At 44.5% G+C, this 18,286-nt stretch overlaps 1 protein-coding gene across 6 annotated transcripts in view; it reads right to left on the bottom strand.

Annotated features, from left to right (window-relative positions):
• Positions 1 to 18,286, bottom strand: part of DENND2A (DENN domain containing 2A) — a 420,914-nt gene that overhangs the window by 188,918 nt on the left and 213,710 nt on the right. For all 6 annotated transcript variants that reach the window (XM_069628810.1, XM_069628811.1, XM_069628812.1 and 3 more), the window contains 2 exons: positions 14,790 to 15,989; positions 9,838 to 9,962 (listed from right to left, as the gene is read on the bottom strand). In XM_069628810.1, the coding sequence (XP_069484911.1) occupies positions 9,838 to 9,962; positions 14,790 to 15,989 (1,325 nt within the window). The remainder of the gene's footprint in view (positions 1 to 9,837; positions 9,963 to 14,789; positions 15,990 to 18,286) is intronic.

Raw genomic sequence — 18,286 nt, 5'->3', positions numbered from 1 at the left:
TTACTTCACAATTTAGTCCCTATTTAAGCTCAATCCCCCTTTAACAAAAAATTGGGACCCACCCTTTCTTATGCCCAGGGTAAAGTGATGTCATAAAGAGAAGACCCAAGGACACACTGAAAAGATACACAAATACAAAGATTGAAGATGTAACTGAAGTAATAAAGTAAACATTCATGCGAATACGAAGAAATCATTTACACTAAGAGAAGCAGTAGATGTAAATACGCAGAAACGTAAGGAAGTTTAGAAATATAGATGCTTGCTGCAGTAGAAAACATAACACGGATAAAGCAGCCATGATGAAAATAAGGACATCAGTTTCGTATAACAGTAAGCTAAGAAACCTGAAGGACAGATTGAGGCTGCAGGAGCGGACAGGCGCTGGAAAATAGCTTTGTGTGAAGAACAAATAATATCCGTTTGACTTGGGATCAAGGATGCCATATCAAAAGGTAACTGCAAGGCACAAGGGGAGTCAAAGAGCATAAGCTACTTATGCATGGCATATTTCTCTTAGATTAAGTAAAAGAGTACATTTTCAAGTGCCATGGATTGAACAATCTCAGATGGAGAAAGCATATGCAAGTCAGAGCAACCAGGTCTCCAGAGGCTACGAGTATAATTGAATTAAATAGCATTAAATAAAAGGTAAAAATGGACAAAATCGTGGCCTCGTCACACGTGATTCAGGACTGGAAAACAAGGCCTATTCATTAAGCGCTAGACAAAGATAGTGATGTACCTACAGTCCCTCAAATGTCCCAAGGAAGAGACCAGTCAGCAAGGCCAACTACAACGAAGCCTTGGCTTAGGGCCCAACTGATGAGATCCTAGGCTAATTGGCCAAGTTGGCAGTGGTCTGGCATTATTCCATGCACCTGGGTTTTGTTTTGCTTACGTGCTGCTAAGGAGCCAAATGTCCAAGAGTGGGAGAGAATTACAGCCAATCATGTGCGCCTATGTAGCTGTTTACTATACATTGCTGTAGAAGCCAATCCGTTGCTGTTATTCTGCTATTAATCTGCATTATGCGTAGTTAGAGGTAGTTCAAGGCGTGCCTACCAGTTAGAGGGCAGGCACTTCTGTTACTAATACATAAATGAAGTATAGGTATATATGTTCCCTTAACCAATCCCTCTTTGCGATATGTTTTTACTGTTTGCCACGTAGGATGACGTCATAGCTGACATACATCGAGGTTTAAAGCCTTTGTGTAAATGAAATGTAGACAAGCATGAGTGAGCGGCAATCTGCTTGTTCACCAGGTTTCCCTACTTTATTTGAGCTGATAAAGTCATATTTTGCCATCTGTCTGGTTATTTGGGTCTGAGATAGTTCATTGGTAATTCCATCTGGCACTTGGTACGCTCCAGGAGCTACTGAAAAAAAAGCTTAAGGGGTGCAGAGGATAGATTACCTGGATGACATTACATTTGGTTTGAGGAGTCAATCTGGGAAGCAACGTCATGAGGGCCTTGTCACTTTTACAGGATCTGGACTGTCTTGCCAAATGGGAGAAATTAAAGCTGGCTGTGGCAAAACCCAAATGTTTCCGGGGTTCATAGTGGACACTGTCCAGGACCATCAGACACTTACATTACAGCTAAGTGGTGATCTTGAAAGGTACAAACGCATCCAAGCTGCAGAGGGGTGGGGGGGTGGGGTCAGTCATATTTAAGCAATGAACTGGGGAGCCATCTTTGATTCTGCTCTGGATTTGATCGAGTCTTGTGCGAGCAGGTCAATCTGAAGAGCTTGGTGTGGCCTAATTTTCATGAAAAGGAAGTGTCTTCAGCAGGACCTCTGACTACATATCAATTTCTTTGAACTGCTAGTGAGCTCCTTTGCTATCAGGTCTCTGTTGGGAGATGGGGAGGGTTATACTTCTCTTCTAAAGATGGACAATGGCTTTGGGGTGTGTAACAAAACCCATCTTTTCGCCGTGATGGCCAATAATTGGCATTACCTCCTTAGATCTCAGTTACAGTGGAATACTTGCCAGGGTTGTCCAATGTAGTGGCAGAACAGGCATCCAGATTTGTAATGATCACAGCAAAAGTGTGCTGGACAGTTGTACATTTTGCAAGATGATGCAGAGGTATGTCTTGCAGAGGATGGACTGGTTTGCTTTGCATTTTAAAGGAACACCTCTGGCTTTACTTCAATTGGCAAACTAACAGACTAAAAGCATCCACTACATCTTTAGTCCAATGTTCCCATGATGCATGCCTTTCTCTCATTTGCAACAATAGCCAGGACACAGACTGCGGAACAGAGTGAGGGACTTGTGCTTGTCCCAATGGCTCCTTTTTGGACTGCACAAGCATCTGATGAAACCCTCATCCGTTGGTTATACAAGCATCTCTTACACTAGCAGCCTGGATTATTTTATGCATCAGTGGGGAGTGCCTGGCATTTCAGAGAAATTTAGAGAGCTTATTCAGGATTCCTGGGCTCATTCTATGGCCAAAAGCTACAGGACGGTCCAATACAGCTGGCACGTAGAACAGAGATTTCATTCTGATTCAATGTTCATGTGAATGCCTTGACTTTCCCAGCTTCACTAACAGAGGAGTGTGAGAAATAATCAATCTATTAGGGTTTTTAGGTTATTAAGGTTTTAGTTTCAGGTTTTCATTTTGTGAGACCCCCAGAGCACTGTTATTAATAAATGCAGAGCATTAATGAAGTTGTAAGGGGGGGAAATAGGTCAGGTTTCTGTGTCGGATTCCTCCGTGTAAGATCATTTGTCTTTCTAGCACTAGATCTATCTGGTCAATGTTTGTCTCTGGCAGGCATTGCTCTTTTATATTTTGAGAAGAACGAAGATGTGAATTGGGGATGTTTCTTATTGGGGTTCCCCAATCATACCAACCTTTACATGGTTTTAAAGAATGTTGGCCCTGCACTCTCCAGTAGCAAAGTAATTGTTGATTGACTTATGGCAGCCATTTCCAACCGGAGACTTCTTCCACCTTGCACCGACAAGTAAAGGTATCATGGAGCTGGCAATAGTAGAAATCTCTGTTTTTGGTGCACAAACAGAGGTGCTTTGGCTTATAAAGCATTTGCGATGAGCACTAGGTTGGCAGTGAAGTGGACCACTGGTCTAGGGATTTAAATGTTAAGCTTGTCGCTCAGTTGGCGTTGTTGGTTATGAATGATCTTTAAACAATGATAATGCTACCATTTATCACACTATATTCTTTCTCGCAAACTATGCAACCCCGCCCCGCAAAGCGCACGCTTGAAATGCCAAATCCTAGAATTCGTATTAAAGTATGCAGCTTTATCGATACAGATTTGCTGTGAATACATTCATTAGGAAAGGCGAAGTCCTGCAAATCTTGTTGGATTTGTTTGCAGCTTATACAATTGTGTACTCTGCAATTTCCTCGTGAAGAAACTACAAGAATGTATCAGTTCCTTTCTGTCCAAGATATGAACAATCTGTGGAGTTTATGTAGGACTCTGTGTCGGCCCCTGTCCTTTTCACAAAATGTACTTCAGGCTGATAGATATTTTCCTACTACGCTGCAAATGGACCCTTTTAAGAATCTATGTTTTGCGTGAGTCTCGGTGCCACAGGCATCACACCTAATTTTCCAAAACTATCAGATTTTCAAGAGACTACCTCTCCTGTTGTGGGAGGTAGGGGTTGGGGAGTTGCAGGTACTCAATGGTTTCCAACCCCCTCCTACCGTGTCTGTTCTCACCGCTGATGCTACGGATATCCTGAATATGGAAAAGGAGAACCTCAGGTTCATGGAAATGGAGAACTATTTAAAAAGAGCTGAGATTGCATCAGATGGCAGACAGTGGGAAGCTAAAATAGCTGCCCAGGACAGAGTGGACACATGAAGCAGCCCTTAAGAGAGAAAAGTTAGAAGTACAGGCACCCCTTAAAAGGAGGGAAACTGCCATAAAGGGAAAAGGAGTTTGCCGCTAAAAAGGGCAGAGAAAGAACAAGGGTCAGCATCTTGAATGAAAAGCGGTGGAGGAAGCCAGATTTCTGAGATACAGTGGATCAACCTCCTCCTAGTAATGGGACCATCTCCTAGACCGCCAGTGGGCCTGCTAAATGTATATGACAGGGGCCTGAAACCTGTGGCTCTCCAGATCTTGTGCACTCCAGCTCCCATGATCCCATACCGTTGACTGTGCTGGGTAGGTATGATGGGAATTATAGTTCAAGACATCTAGAAATCCAAAGTTTGTAGAACCCATTTGCAGGATGTTAAAGAAGGCATTTTAGATTGGTTGAATTCCTTTGAGTTCACTTGTAATGTACCAAGAGGGGGAGGAGGGCTCCTGTACAGGATTCATGATTGCTTAGTAGACTTTCCCAGAGGGGATGCGATGCTGTTTTGGAGCTGGATGTTAGAAAACAAGATGGTTATATTAGTATGAAAGAAACCCTCATCCTTACATTGGGAAGACTCCTCAATACGTACGAAAATGGTTTCGAGTGCACAAGAAAGATGGTGTGACATGGGTGACTTGGGCCAATGTCTCCCTTAAGAACTTGCATGGGTGGATAGATGGCACAAGGTTAAAACAGGTTTGCACATGGTACATTTGTTCATGCTTGAGCACATCTTTATGCCAGTTTCCCAGAGCCAAGATAGCACTTAGCCAATTTAAAGAAAAGTGATCCTAAATTAGAAGTAGCTACTGACTTACGGGTGCCCCATCGAGTATACCCCTGAGGACAAGGGGCTCCCCAGAAACGTGATGAGGGTATGAGGCATGAAGAAAGTTCATCTGAATAAAGTCCCCGCCAAGCAGGGCCACAAACATAAGGGGTTAACTCACATCATCATCCTGGTAAGTGTAGTGGGGCTCATAGTGACAAATATGAGTCAGGTGATACTAAGCCTTCATAGCCACAAGCCTTTGGCAAGTGCTTGCTTTGTGGGAATAATGGCCATGTGCAGGGGATCCCATATGTAGGGGCAAGACATTGGCCTTGGGAGTCACTACTGTCTTCTGTCAAGGTGATAGAAGTATTAAGACAGGTGCACCCTTCTCTTCTGCTGAACAACCTACAAATGTACACACAGACTGTTTCTGCATCAGTTGAATCCTCGGAACAGTGCATGCTCAAAACATATAATTACTTCCCTGATAATACCCGGTCTTACTTTAAGGATAGTGTCTTCATTCAGTGCCAAGAAACAATTGACATTATAGACAATGGGGCCAGCATATCAGTAGTAGACAAATCACATGTCAACCTAAAGGAAGTTGAAAAACTTCCCCTGAGGTTTACAAAACTGACTAATTGTCCCCTCAGATAGTTCCCAGTCTTACCTGGAACACACTCATTGAATGGCATCACTGCAACCTTAACTGTTAGACAGGAGGTCGTCACAGGAAAGACTAGTAGGCAATGACCTTGAGACTTTGGATATAGATTTTGGTGCAGTTGATTCTTAAAGGGGAAGGTCTCTGACCAAAAAGACCAACTTTTCGGCAAAGCCTAAGACTAGGTTTAAGGCAAAGGGGAACACCAAGACCAAAAAGGGGAAGAAGTCTTCTGTCCCTTCAGCACCTCAAGGTTTACGTGGGGTGCCTGAACCTACCTGATCATACTCCTGGTGGAGAGGAAGAGGAGGTTCTTGCTGACCTCGAAGATCTAAACCCTAAAGAGCAGCCAGAGTGTGGTGCAGAAAGTGGACTCTCTAGGAGAGACTTCAGTAATGGTGAGAGGACATGTTCCTCAATGGAAGGCCTGAGAAAGCAGATTTGTTACCAACTAGAGGGGGAAACCCCTGGGAATCAGGATGTATTGAGAAGATAAACTTTGGCCAAACGATTCCACAAAAAACACTACTGATGGCCAGAGAAGGTTGTTATTGCCCCAATCAGGTTGGTCTTTCATAATGCTGCTGGCCCATTAGGTGCATCTAGCAGGATACATGGGGTGAATATGATAAAAGTAAGGTTATTTCTTTAATGCTACTGGTCCACAAAGGGTTTTCACGTAGAAGGTCACTGCTGAAGCTGTGCCACTTGCCAAACGCCTGGAATAAGTGGTGCAAACATCCCAGCACCTATGGGGCCAATCCCTTTGTAAAAGGAAGGTAGGGATCAACATTGTTGGTCCCGTTGGCCAGCCTGCTGCATCAGGAATATGTGTCTTGTTTGCTCATAGAGAAGTGCTTCAAGAGGGTTTTGGCTTCATACTTCATATATATTTTCCAAAGACCATGTGTGAGGTTCCACTTTTCCTAGGAGTACTTAGAGTATAGTGGCAAAACTCCTCCATCTAGCATCACAAATTCAAATAAAAAGGGACTGAGTTATTGCACGACGCCTGTGGTGGAAGCAGATCCCCAGTGTGATGGAGTCATTGTGTTGATCTCATCACAGTGCTGTTTCTCCTCCTCATAGTCCGAACACTGGAACCAGAGAAGGTTTGAAGCAAGAGGAGCTATAAAACTATTAATTTCAATGAAGCCACCTTTCCTCTTCTCTGGAGTCAGGAGGCAAGGCATTCCCAGTCCTAGTCAGACTACAGAAGCACTGCATCCCTGTTAACCCACCCAGATGGGACACACTACGCTTGCTTCAATGTGGTCATTGTCTCTGTATCCCAGGGACAAGATCCAAGACACACCAATAGCCTGTTTGACACTACTACATCCCCCTTACACATCTAGGAAGAAGCATTTGCCAATCTGCCCCAATATCCATTCAGCAGTATGGCCTGTACACAAAAAACACTTCTAGACCTTTCAAACATCAGGAGAAACAAAAACTAAACTCCAAGGGAAAAGGGCAGAGAGGAGACGCCAACACCATGAAACGTCCCAGCTGAACCCCTCTTCCCTTGAAACAAAGTAGCAAACTGGAGAGGGAGAAAAACTGGCTAACCACCAAATACACGCTCAAAGCACATGGTGTGGATTAAAGATGTTCATCAGGCCTTTTGAAAGACTTCATATCACCTTGACTACTGTACAGAGCCTGAATAACAATAAAGAGGCAATAGAGAAACACCTGAATGGACCAGCCCCGGGGGAGCTGGTACCTGGCTTACTCAGGATAAAAGGGGCTCTGTTCAGCCATTCTGGGAAAATGGAAGCAGGTGCTAAGGTGTTTGCAGAAGGAGCTGGTGAAGAAGAAGCAGAGCAATGGAGAGATGGGTGGCCTGAGGCTGGAGACAGCACAGAACCTGTGTGTGGATGGATGGCCTGATGTTCCCGAAGAGACTGAGCTGCTTGATAACGAAGAAGGCACCTTATCCCTCTGTATTAAAAAAGGCAGTATATCTTATGATAGTGAGAGGGGCACTATATCCATTGATAAGGAGATGGGCGCAATATCCCATAAGAGTGAACTGGGGGCCTATAACCCAGGAACCGGAAGAAGTGGGCCAGAAGTATCCTCCTGGATGGGATGACAATCGGCGAGCTTGGTGCTAGATGCAGAGGAAGGAGATGTGGGCAAAGTGGTGGTTGGGCGATGTACCAGAGAAACTGTCATCCTGAGAAAGAAGCAAGCTGTGTGTTAGATGTGTGTGTTGATCTAAAGCAGTGGCTAGATGCTAGATCCTTGTGACTAGTTTTGTGAATAGAGACGCATGCACTGCACTATATCCCTGCGACTGATCTTGAGAAAGAAGCCTGAAACTGAAGTTATTTAGAGAGTCTGATGGAAAAGGGCATTGCTATCGGACAAGGGATCCTGAAAGCTTACAGTCTAATACATCGTTTTGACAGAAGAACAAATTTTAAATGTAGTTGGGTACGCCTTGTCCCCATAGGCATTCATCACTCTCCCATCCTGCCCATGCTAAATAAAGTCTTTAAAAATGTACTGTTATGTGATGTGTTTTGTTATATCTGCCACACTACCCACACTATCGTTGGCAATCCAGAAGGACGGAGAACTCAGACCTCACAGTTCCAGAGAGAATAGGTGATGAAAACCAAGATGCTGGCCTGAGGTTTGAACATTTTGATTCCCTAGGTCATGTAAACAGTCCAGAAAGATGTCATCTTGGGAAATAAGGAGGATACTAGTGGACTAATCAGGCTGAGATCAGGTCATAGGATTCCTCATCAATGGGATAATGTTATGAGAGGTACACAACAGAAGGGGAAAAGATGTAGAGACCTGCAAGAGGTGACATGGAGGCCCTACACCAAACGCCATACACAAGAACCTGAGCTGTTGGAAGGATCTTCATGCATGGGGCTGCGACAGGAAGACGTCATAGCAAACCAGAAGACAGCATCACCAGATGAGTAAGAGACACTGGAGCCATGGTCACATGATCTGCAAAAGGTCCTGCGACAGTTGGAGCATGCAACCGATATATGAAAAGGAGTGCCAAGGGAAACGAAAGAGGCCACCAACAATGGAAATATGCAAGTAAATACTAGAGGGAATGGAGAAGAAAAAAAAACATGTTTGAGCACCAGGCTAAGGCTTAGTGAATGGCGCAAGTGTACTTGTTGGGCCTGACGCTGCATATGGAGAAGTTCAGTCCATGTACTAAAGTGTCCCAAACGATCTAAGAAAAGGGAAAGCTCCCTCACTCCATTCTTGGATTTGTAGTCAATATACCTTTCAGATAAGAAAGCAATTCCAGCCCCACATTCCATTAATTCTGTTCCTCCAGCCAATGAACTGTTCCTTTTTTTCGTTTTAAGAACGATCTGTGCTGTGGCTTTCCTTTATAAATCAGTTCACTGTGCAGCATCTGATGAAGAGGTATGTCGTACTTTGTAAGCTAAGTTTTGTTCCATCTCTGCATAGATGTTTCAGTTAGTCTAATAAAAGTATCAAAATCTGCAACTTGCGTGAGTCAATATACCAAGGTTTTGAAGAAAGACGTGGGAGAGGTCTGGTGATGCATTGTGGTAAATATAGCCATGATACCACAGCGCCCCATGAAGATTATAACAGCAAGAAAACAGACACTGCATTCTGGAAACGGTAGCCAAAGCATCACAGTGTCTTTCTTCTGGGTGAAGGAGAGACAACGCTGCATATTAGGAACATGGAGTACGAAAGAGCCCCAAAAGATTGAGAAAAGTAACGCACTGATGCTGCACTGTGGCAATTGTAGTCAAAATACCATTGCGTAAGAATGACGGTTGGGAAGGGAGAGCTCCGTTCTACATTTTGAGACACCTAGGCAGATACCATGGTGGCCCATAGATCTTGTGAGAGAAGGAAGACTCGGACATTGAACACTGGGAGACAGAGTTCTGAAGAGTTTATAAAAGACTTTGTGAAGCGGACTGATTTGCAAACTATACGTAGCTGCTGAGATTTCCAGTTCCATGAGTGACACCAAGTCAGCCCTTGGTTTTCCCATTACATGCTGGTATTGTAGGGCCATATTTGCAATGGGAAAACAAAAACTACGTGTCTCAGCAAGCAACAGGAAAACATTAGGGCCCGCTCATATTGTTACCATGGGAACTGGGTAACTTGCAAATTCTTTGAGAAGTTCATTTTATTCCACAAATAAATTCATGAGGTTATAGTCGTAGAGCACTGCATAGTCAAAGAGCTGTTCCTCAAACAGGTGTGTAAGGTTGTGGTCTACCTAGAATATCTTCATATACATTATCTGCAGTCAATTTATGAGCTCTCTCTCTCTCTCTCTCTCTCTTCTTCCCCCCCCCTCCCTCTGCAGGCAACTTGCGAGGTTATATGGCGCCACCTATAATATCTTCATATATATTCTCTGCAGGAAATGTGTAAGGATATATGCCATCTAGAATATCTTCCTATACATCCTCTACATTCAACATGCGAGATCTTACGCTTCACATACATTCTCTGCAGATAACGTGTGAGGTCATACTCTACCTAGAATATCTTCATATACGTTCTCCTCCGAAAGAGTACGTGTTAGAATCTTGTTCTGGGCACACCAATCAGCTCGATGATTTTCCAATGCCGACTGCGGCAAATCTTCAAATTCGTACGATTTCCTGACACCCAATCATCGAAGAAAGTGGGGAGGGGGAGAAAAAATGTGCAAAGTATAATTACTCATCATTCTTTAAACCATTTGGCAACCAATACTGCTGTGCCACGTTATACCGATGGATATGTGTGCCACTATCACCAAGCTTTCCATTTTCTCATGACACTGGTTAATTTTAAATAATTGGTATTTGCTTCTAAGGAAATCCCTGAATGCTTTGAAATGTGCTTAACAAACAAACAGCTCTACTGTTCACACACGAGGACAAGGCATCCATGTCTGCATTCTAGTTGACCTTTTACTTCATTGACCACACAAGATGTGGCCAGCTTTCAAGACTGCAGCGCTAACACACATGGCAGAGTTGGCACTGTGCTGGCATCTCAGGGAAGACATTATGCCCATTAATCTCACAGAGTTGCCAATTTCATTGCAGTAACATAGCTTACTTGGTGAAGTCCAGGGATTTTGTGAAAATACGATTACCACTGTTCTCTGGGTACTGGTGCAGCGTGGCATCTGTCCCTTACCAACACCAGCGATCCGTGGGGAAAAGACCAGCATTACATTAATATCAAAGCATTAAAGCGATATTTGAAGCCTCCTGCTGTTTTTCAGCATGCCCTCACATGTGTCTCCATTGAAATCAGGCCAATATCTTTTAAAAGCCTGGTTTATCATTTAAACACAGGTGTACTATAAGGGGGTGGAGACATTTTTCTGGCCCCAAAGACAGCTGTGGGAACCAATAGTTGACAGTCTTAACACTGTGAGGACTATAGTGCCACTCTGTGCAGCGAGTTCCATGCTAAGGAAAGGTATGGCTCACTTTAGTGCATGTAATGAACAGGTCTAGGGCCTCCAACCCTTCAAGGAGATAAACACAGGCGGGCCCCGGCATTGCCTTGGAAAGTGAGTGCATTTGTTGGGCTAGGCTTCAGAGTTTCAGTTTCCCATTTATAACTGCGGCTTCTGCGATTCATCCAGGCCCATCTAGGACTGGCATGGGCAGTTTTGTTGCTGCCCAAGAGGAGGGATTGAGGAAGCGTGTGTGCCCCCATTTCACTTGTACTTGTGGTCGTTTAACCCATGAACACCGTTTCACAAATCGTCACAGCTTTTGGACCCAAACACACTTTGCTAACTCCACTCTGCTGCTCACCTTGTAAAACATAACATCGGATGTTGTGTGCCACCAATTAAGTGGTATGCCTTGTCCATGTATATTAGTGGACAAGAATCTAGAGTCAGAACTGCTGTCTCAAAAGAACTGTAAAAATAGTAAAACGCAGTCAAGAGCTAAAAAAGCACAACCCAGGAAGCAGCAGTGGGAACATATCAGGGTGGTGGTAAAGACGGCACCTCTTGTCGCTTTCCCCATCATAACTGGGAGCTATTGATGGCATCCTTATGACCACCCAACCACCCGTCTTATGAGTCTAGCAAAGGCGAGTTACTTCATAGTACCACAGGAGCAAGAACAAACCAAGCCTTTCTTGGCAGGGCCGTCTCCAGTGAATATGGCGCATACCAAGTCTTCTTGACAGTCAAACGAGAACAGACTAACCAAGCACGTAGGCGCTATCCAGCAGAGAATGGGGCAAACTGAGGCGGCCTTAACCTTAGTGGAGGGAGGACAAACGGAGTCATCCAAAAGGACCAGTGGAGAAGCATCAAACCAAAGCTTCCTCAGTATAGGTGGAGGAAACGCAAACTGCGTCTTCCTCAGAATAAGCTGCGCAGGAGCAAGCCAAGGCACCCTCGGTATCGGTGGAACAGTAGCAAACCGCCTTCCTCAGACTCCGTGGAAAGGGACAAAAACGCCTACTCGCTATTGGTAGAAAGTAAAATGTAAGCTTTGCCCGGACTCGTTGCAGAAGGTACAAATGCTTAATCTGTCTCAGTGGTGAGAATGCAAAATAGGGCTTCTTTAATGGCAGGGCAAAATGGGTAAAGGAAAGTTTAATTGTACTTATTTAGCAGCTGTGAGAACATTTCTATCCACAATGTTGTACAGGATATCATGTATATTGAATGAGGCATTCTCTGGTTAAAATATCTTTATAATGATTTTGCAATAGGGAGTAAACCAGGTGTCGGCATGATGGAAAGGAAAATAGCAAAGAGATATTGACTTGGGAACACGACACATAAAACCGACATAGGTGTAATTCACATTCTTCAGCCTCAAAGGCGGGTGGCCAGAGCCAAAAAAGGAAGGATAAGGCCAATGATTCAGGTGAAGAGATGAACCCTTGTAAGGTAAGCACCAACGTTTCATCAAGGCTTCCCTCCTCTGGGTAGGGATGTATAAGGCTGTCCCGATTCACATCCAAAACTTTGAAAGCACTGTGTTACCCCAAACTGGAGTCTTGGAAACCATAATTGCCTAATTTAAATAGAAAAGTTATGCCCCTGCTAAACTGCTGAAGTCATTACTACACGAAATTAACTTCACCTGTGCATTCCCAGTCAGGGATTGTGGAGCCCTAGCCTTACCCGTCCGATGGTCAGTGAGTTGGACAAGCTCATTTTGGCTATGCCTTTTGTAGATTGTACAGGTTAATACAAAGGGATTATCTGTGCAGCTGGAGTGAGGTCTATTATTCCAACCGCCCTTTTTCAAGATGGTGTCTAAGGAATTCTGTTTATATTAAGACAAATGTGCATGTGTTGATCTCCAAACTCAAAGAAAATTAATCAAATAACTAATTAAGGGCTGACTACTGCCAGAAACTGCACCTTCACAGAGCCAGTGTAGGCTAGCAGGAGTATTATTGTGGGCGAATGCTGTACTTAGGCCACGCAGGGACTTCCAGTCTATGGTAAAAGGCTATGACTGAACACCAAGAAGGTTGCAGTGCGCCGAAAGGAGCTACGGTAGAGGGCAATGATTGGGAAGGGTGGGTACGACAGACCACAGCAGTCGAAGCTCCTAAATGAGGAGTATCGCAGCCCAAAAGATAACATGCGACCAAAGGGTAGAACTTTCATATGAAAAACAGCACCCACGGGGCTAAGAACAGTGCATGCAAACCTCAAAAGATAAATCATTGGTGATGTTAGGCTGCCAGCCTAAGATCAGTAGTAACTGACTGAGGGCTCCACAGTTTGTACCTCTGCCGAAGACAGACTATGCGTCAATGGTCTGTCCCTTTCATCTCTAGTCTTGTTCTAGCGTTGGCTGTCTCCATCCCAAAGACATGCATGCAACCTTCACTGAAAGGCCCGACGCTGACCCAATCCTGCTTTCGCCCTCCATATCTTGGTTTGAAACTCCCCTTCAGCTCCTCCACTTGCATCAGATCCCTAGAATTTGACCCGTAAAGATTTGAATTACTCCCCCACCACACCCCCCCAATGCAGCATAACAGCTTCTTCCTCTGCACCTCATTGTCATGCCTTCCTCCTAAAGACCAGTGAAACATTGTTTTTATTTTTCATCTTGATCTAAAGATTCAATCCCACACAGCCCATTTAGAGACATTTAGCAGTCTTGGTAACCTCCTCTGATGTTCATGATATGATATATGATATGATATGATATGGCATTTATAACGCGCCTATGCACAAGTGTTTCAAGGCGCGAGGGATCCCTATCCCTTTATTAACCACCAACACATGAGAATGCGTTGGCCTTCCTTTGTCCTTGCTTACATCTGAAACTGGGGAAGCCTTGGGTTTAACCATTCTCCTTGGTAGTGGTGAAGCTTACATTTGGTCATTCCCCAGCAATGTTGAGCTCTCTTGGCGATTTGCCTTCTCACCGCAACAAATCTGGAAATGCGGTGTCCATTTCCCAGAAAACTAATTGAAACTGAGAGCCCCTTTGGGCAGCAGGCCACCAGAAAGCCTTTTCATTTTCCCTTTTTAGGTAAGATCAGTTGGGGAAAAGATAAAGACAACACAGGATGTTACCGATAGGAAACCATCAGGTCAAATCATTGTTGTCTGCAATTCTCAGAACCCACAAAAAGTTCCAGTAACCGTGCATCATGAAACAATACCCAGCATACTTCCACACAGCAAAACGAAATGGCAGGGAATATTCCTTTCAAGAACACATGCTTCGTTTCCTCAGGCAGTTCAAGGTGGAAGTCTTGATTTGTCTATTTGAGAAATAAGACATTGAAGGTCCGTCAACCGGCTTACTGCATCTAGTACCTCTGGTGTCGCCTAAATCCTGTCCCCTGGCTAGGTAGACAACACCTTTGCTTCCATTTTCATGTCTGGAATTAAATCATTAATTGGTCCCATTCCCACCCAGCACTGACGCCCCCATGTCTTTTACTCACACACACAAACTCTGAACTGGGGCCTGGAACCTTCCTTCCCTATACACTTGGGCTGTGCGCTTGTCGGCCTCCAGAATAAAACCCAAGAGTAAATCTTGGTTTGGCCACTACTCAGCAAGACGGAGAGGACCTCATCACTTGGAAGTAAGCCTTTGGCTCGCCAACTAACTGGAATCACACACTTTGACACTTAAGGCACTGAACTTCTGCTATGCCCCATCTTAAATGGGGCTACAAAAGCTTGGTTTGGCACTCACCCCTGTGGAGGCTAGCCTTCGCCTATTCTTTCTCCATCAGGAATTGAAGAGACTGAATTAGCTCTTCCTTACCTTGCATTTGGGCCATGGTGTATCTATTTATTTTCACATTGAGCTCAGAAGGTTCTGGAATCCCTACCTGAAAGTAGGGATGAAGGAAGCCAGATGCGCACTTTCACCACTTAGGAAACAGAATGCCTATTAGTAGCACCATGACCACTATGATAAAACATATTGTAACACGAAAAGAAGACAAATAAGAAAGTGGTATCAGGTCACCTGTTGTCAGCATTCGCCTTATGTTTCCCATTCCAACGTCTTCTGCTCACAGCTGGAGGTGGTGACGAGGGAAGAGGAGGTGGCGGCATTGACGGCAGAGGAGGCAAGCTTCTTTTCTCCTTATTATAGCCAGCGGTCGGTCTCAACCCTACTTCCTCTTCACCATCATGTCTGAACGTCCGCCGGGGCTTTGGGAGTGGGTTAATAAAAGGCTTTTGCTCAGGGACCCCAGGTTCTGTATAGGCATTCTCCGAATTGTAATCCTGGCCTCTCACGCCAGAAGCTCGTGAATCCCCCTCCCCCACAGTGCCAAAAACAGGCTCGTCCCCCCGAACATTCACATTGAAGGGCCTCCTCTGTTGTCCACTGCTCAGCCTGTCCTGACCACCTACAGAACTCTGCTCCTCCACAGCTTTCTCCTGAAGACACTGCGGCGAATAATAAGTCCCAGGGAACTGAGCTGCCACCTCAGTGGGTCCCTCCTTTAACACCTGCTCAAACATTTTCACCTGACAAAGCACCGAAGGAATGTCCTTGTCGGACTCCCGTTTATTTGCACTTTTCACATCAGTGCTTTTTCCAAGAGTAGACTCGCCCTTGTCCCCAATTTCCTTCCTTTCCAGTTTCTTCTCCGGCTGTTTGGTCCTTGCATCATTTTCTTTGCTCTCCGATTCCCTGCTCAGGAGTTTCCTTGGAGGCATAGTCCTATGTCCTGTACGCTCTCCTGCCTTCTCTGTTACGGAAGGCACAGCAGTCTCATTCTTCTTTCCCCAGTCTACTTCCTTCCGGGAAAGCAGCGGGGAGGGAGTCTCCCTTTTCCCTTCCCACTCTGAGATTTTGTCCTTTATGTTGCAGACTTTCTTCTCGTTGGCTTTGTTTGGGGGAGGCGGTCTTTGCGGGCTCCCCAGCTGCCTTCTAAGGATTTTATTGGGCTCCTTGGCCCCCAGATCCATCGTAGGTTCACTGATCAGCATTCTGTTCCTCAGCATGTCCTGCTCCAGCCCAACCAGGCCGGGAGGCCTCAGCAGGTTTGCAAGCAATTTCAATGGGCTCCTCTCGAGGGCACAATCTGCTCCAGGCTTGGTCACCTTGCCTCTAGGAACAATGGCGGTGTCGCAGAAGTTCTCCCATGTAGGAACACCAAGGTGCCTTCCAGATTCTTTGATCGTCTCTGTACTTTTTCTATCCACTAATCGATGGCTAGACAACAAAAAAACAAAAATGAGAAATTACCATCAGTAAGGACTTTTTGCAAGGTGCTTGGTTTCTCCAAGAATGTGATTATGTGCACGTCACGCAACCGCAACACACATGCATAACCCCTTGAAACAATTTCTTTAAGATCACAGCACCCCCATGAACCTCAGTTTAAAGTTGCATGTTCCAACCTTGAACCAAAACCAGCAATCAATTCCTTTCAATACATCGCCGCCACACAATCTATAAACCACGTGGTTGCTCTGCCATTTTCTCCCCCCCCCCATTTTGTTAGCCATTTTTAAGAGGAAAAATACAAAATCAAATATCAGTGAAATACAGAATTCAACAGTAAATACACATAAATGGGATAACAAAATGTTAATTAAATCAAACATAACATTTCCAATCCTTTCACTTGTAAAGTTATACGGTTAACCACACCTATAGAGTAGTAGATTAAAACAAAAGAGTAAGCGCCTGATAAAAGATTTCACTATGCCCTTTTCTAGAGGGAAGTATACGACAGCCCCTTTTTGTCCCAAGAAATCCAACAAATGGTAGACTACAAACTATGCCGTCATTTGACAAAGCAAGCAGGAGCGTTGTCGAGTCAAACCTGGGGATGTGTGGCAAAGACAACAGCGCATTGTCCTTTCTGAATGAACTGAAGAATTTGCGACTCTTCTTCTCTCACAATGGCCACCAAAGCCCAAACTGACCCACAGTGTGGTACTCTGTCTGGTGAAGGGTTTTGAGTAAATCATGGGGTGGTGTTTAAGCAGGTTCACAGAATAAGCTCAAGATGGGGAGTTGGAGTAGGCTGGATTGACTAGTTTCTCAAAGGATCCCAACGTACTGTACTTGCTTAAAATGAACCTCAAACGATGCCTCGATTTCAAAACTACGATATCCATCCAACTTCTTGCTCGAGAAACTTTCCCAAAATGCTCCCCACTCCTGAAACATCTCCCCTTAACCCACTGTTTGCAAAACAAATCGCAGATGGTGAAATTATTTAACCTGTGGTACTCACCTTTCTGAGGCTAGAAAGACCCAAGTGCAAGCCAACTGACCAGTGTCAGACCCTTGACTTGCGCTTACATTCTTTGCTCTTTTGCTACAGAATGTGTACTATTTGTGTACACAGCCCCAGGATCTGGTTGTGAAAGTAATGGGCAGTACTAACAGCAAATACCTTCTCCATTACATTGGTAGCATTCCCCCAAACAAGCTCTCCCTGAACAGGGCTGGGAACTTCTTGGCTAAGGTGAACGGTAAACTGTCCATTAAATACTTAAAGGCCTTCCACACAAACGGGCAAGTGGTTTCTCTGGGTGGCTGAAGGAGTCGGAACGAAAAAAGGAAAGGGGATGAACTAAGGAGCCTCAATGCACATCCAATGGGACATACTTCAGGTAACTCTGGTATCCCCTGTCCCTCTGGGACTCCGCTGCTCCATTCTCTACTCTGTGGCAGCAGACATGGTCACACTATGCAACTGGATTATGATCCTCCTACGAGGTGTGTTAAAAGATCATGCTAGTAGTATCTGTGAGGGCTGCCTGCTTCCGTTACATGAACTCTGGCATACAGTCCCATTGCACCAGACTGGTCCAAAGGCTTCCCCAATTACAGGTCAATTTTTCTCCTTTCTTAGCCCTTCTTCACATGCTCCCTAGCTTCCCGCAATGTCTAGAGACATTCAGAGCTGCTGGAATATCGAGAACCAGAGACCACCTAAGGGGCCTAAAACTATCAAACACTCCAGGGATAGACAACTTTGACAGGTTAATTTTGGGTAACGGAGACCTATGTTTAACATTGAGATAACCATAAATTCAGGACCAATATCCTACATGACCGACCAATCAGCCGCACGTTCCATTAGAAATAACAGGTTGATATGAAAAAGCCCCTGGGATTTACCTACAACCTTGTATAAACAAAAAGACAGTCCGATATTTACTTAGGTGTCACTAAACACTCTTCCCACAACAAAAAGTGGTATCAATTATCACAAAATTTTATTAAGATTCTAAATTTCATAAAACAATCATAAAAATGATCATCGTACATAAAACATATACATTATGCTTAAAACCACACAAGTAGAAATACCATAATTACGGCAAGTTTTCAGATGTTCTATAAGGATCGTACATTGTGTGTACAACTCACACTCTGATTCCTATGTCACACTACTAATGGCCTATTTCCTATTGGTATAATACAAACAACCCGACTTGTACAAGTTTCTGTCCTTAAGATACAGTGATGTAGGACATTCTTCAGGGGAA

The sequence above is a fragment of the Ambystoma mexicanum genome, chromosome 12 (assembly GCF_040938575.1).
Source record: "Ambystoma mexicanum isolate Mex_15411 chromosome 12, UKY_AmexF1_1, whole genome shotgun sequence".
NCBI classification, from domain to species: domain Eukaryota; kingdom Metazoa; phylum Chordata; class Amphibia; order Caudata; family Ambystomatidae; genus Ambystoma; species Ambystoma mexicanum.
Note: the sequence above shows the minus strand (reverse complement) of the source record. Positions and strands in the feature narration are given on the sequence as shown.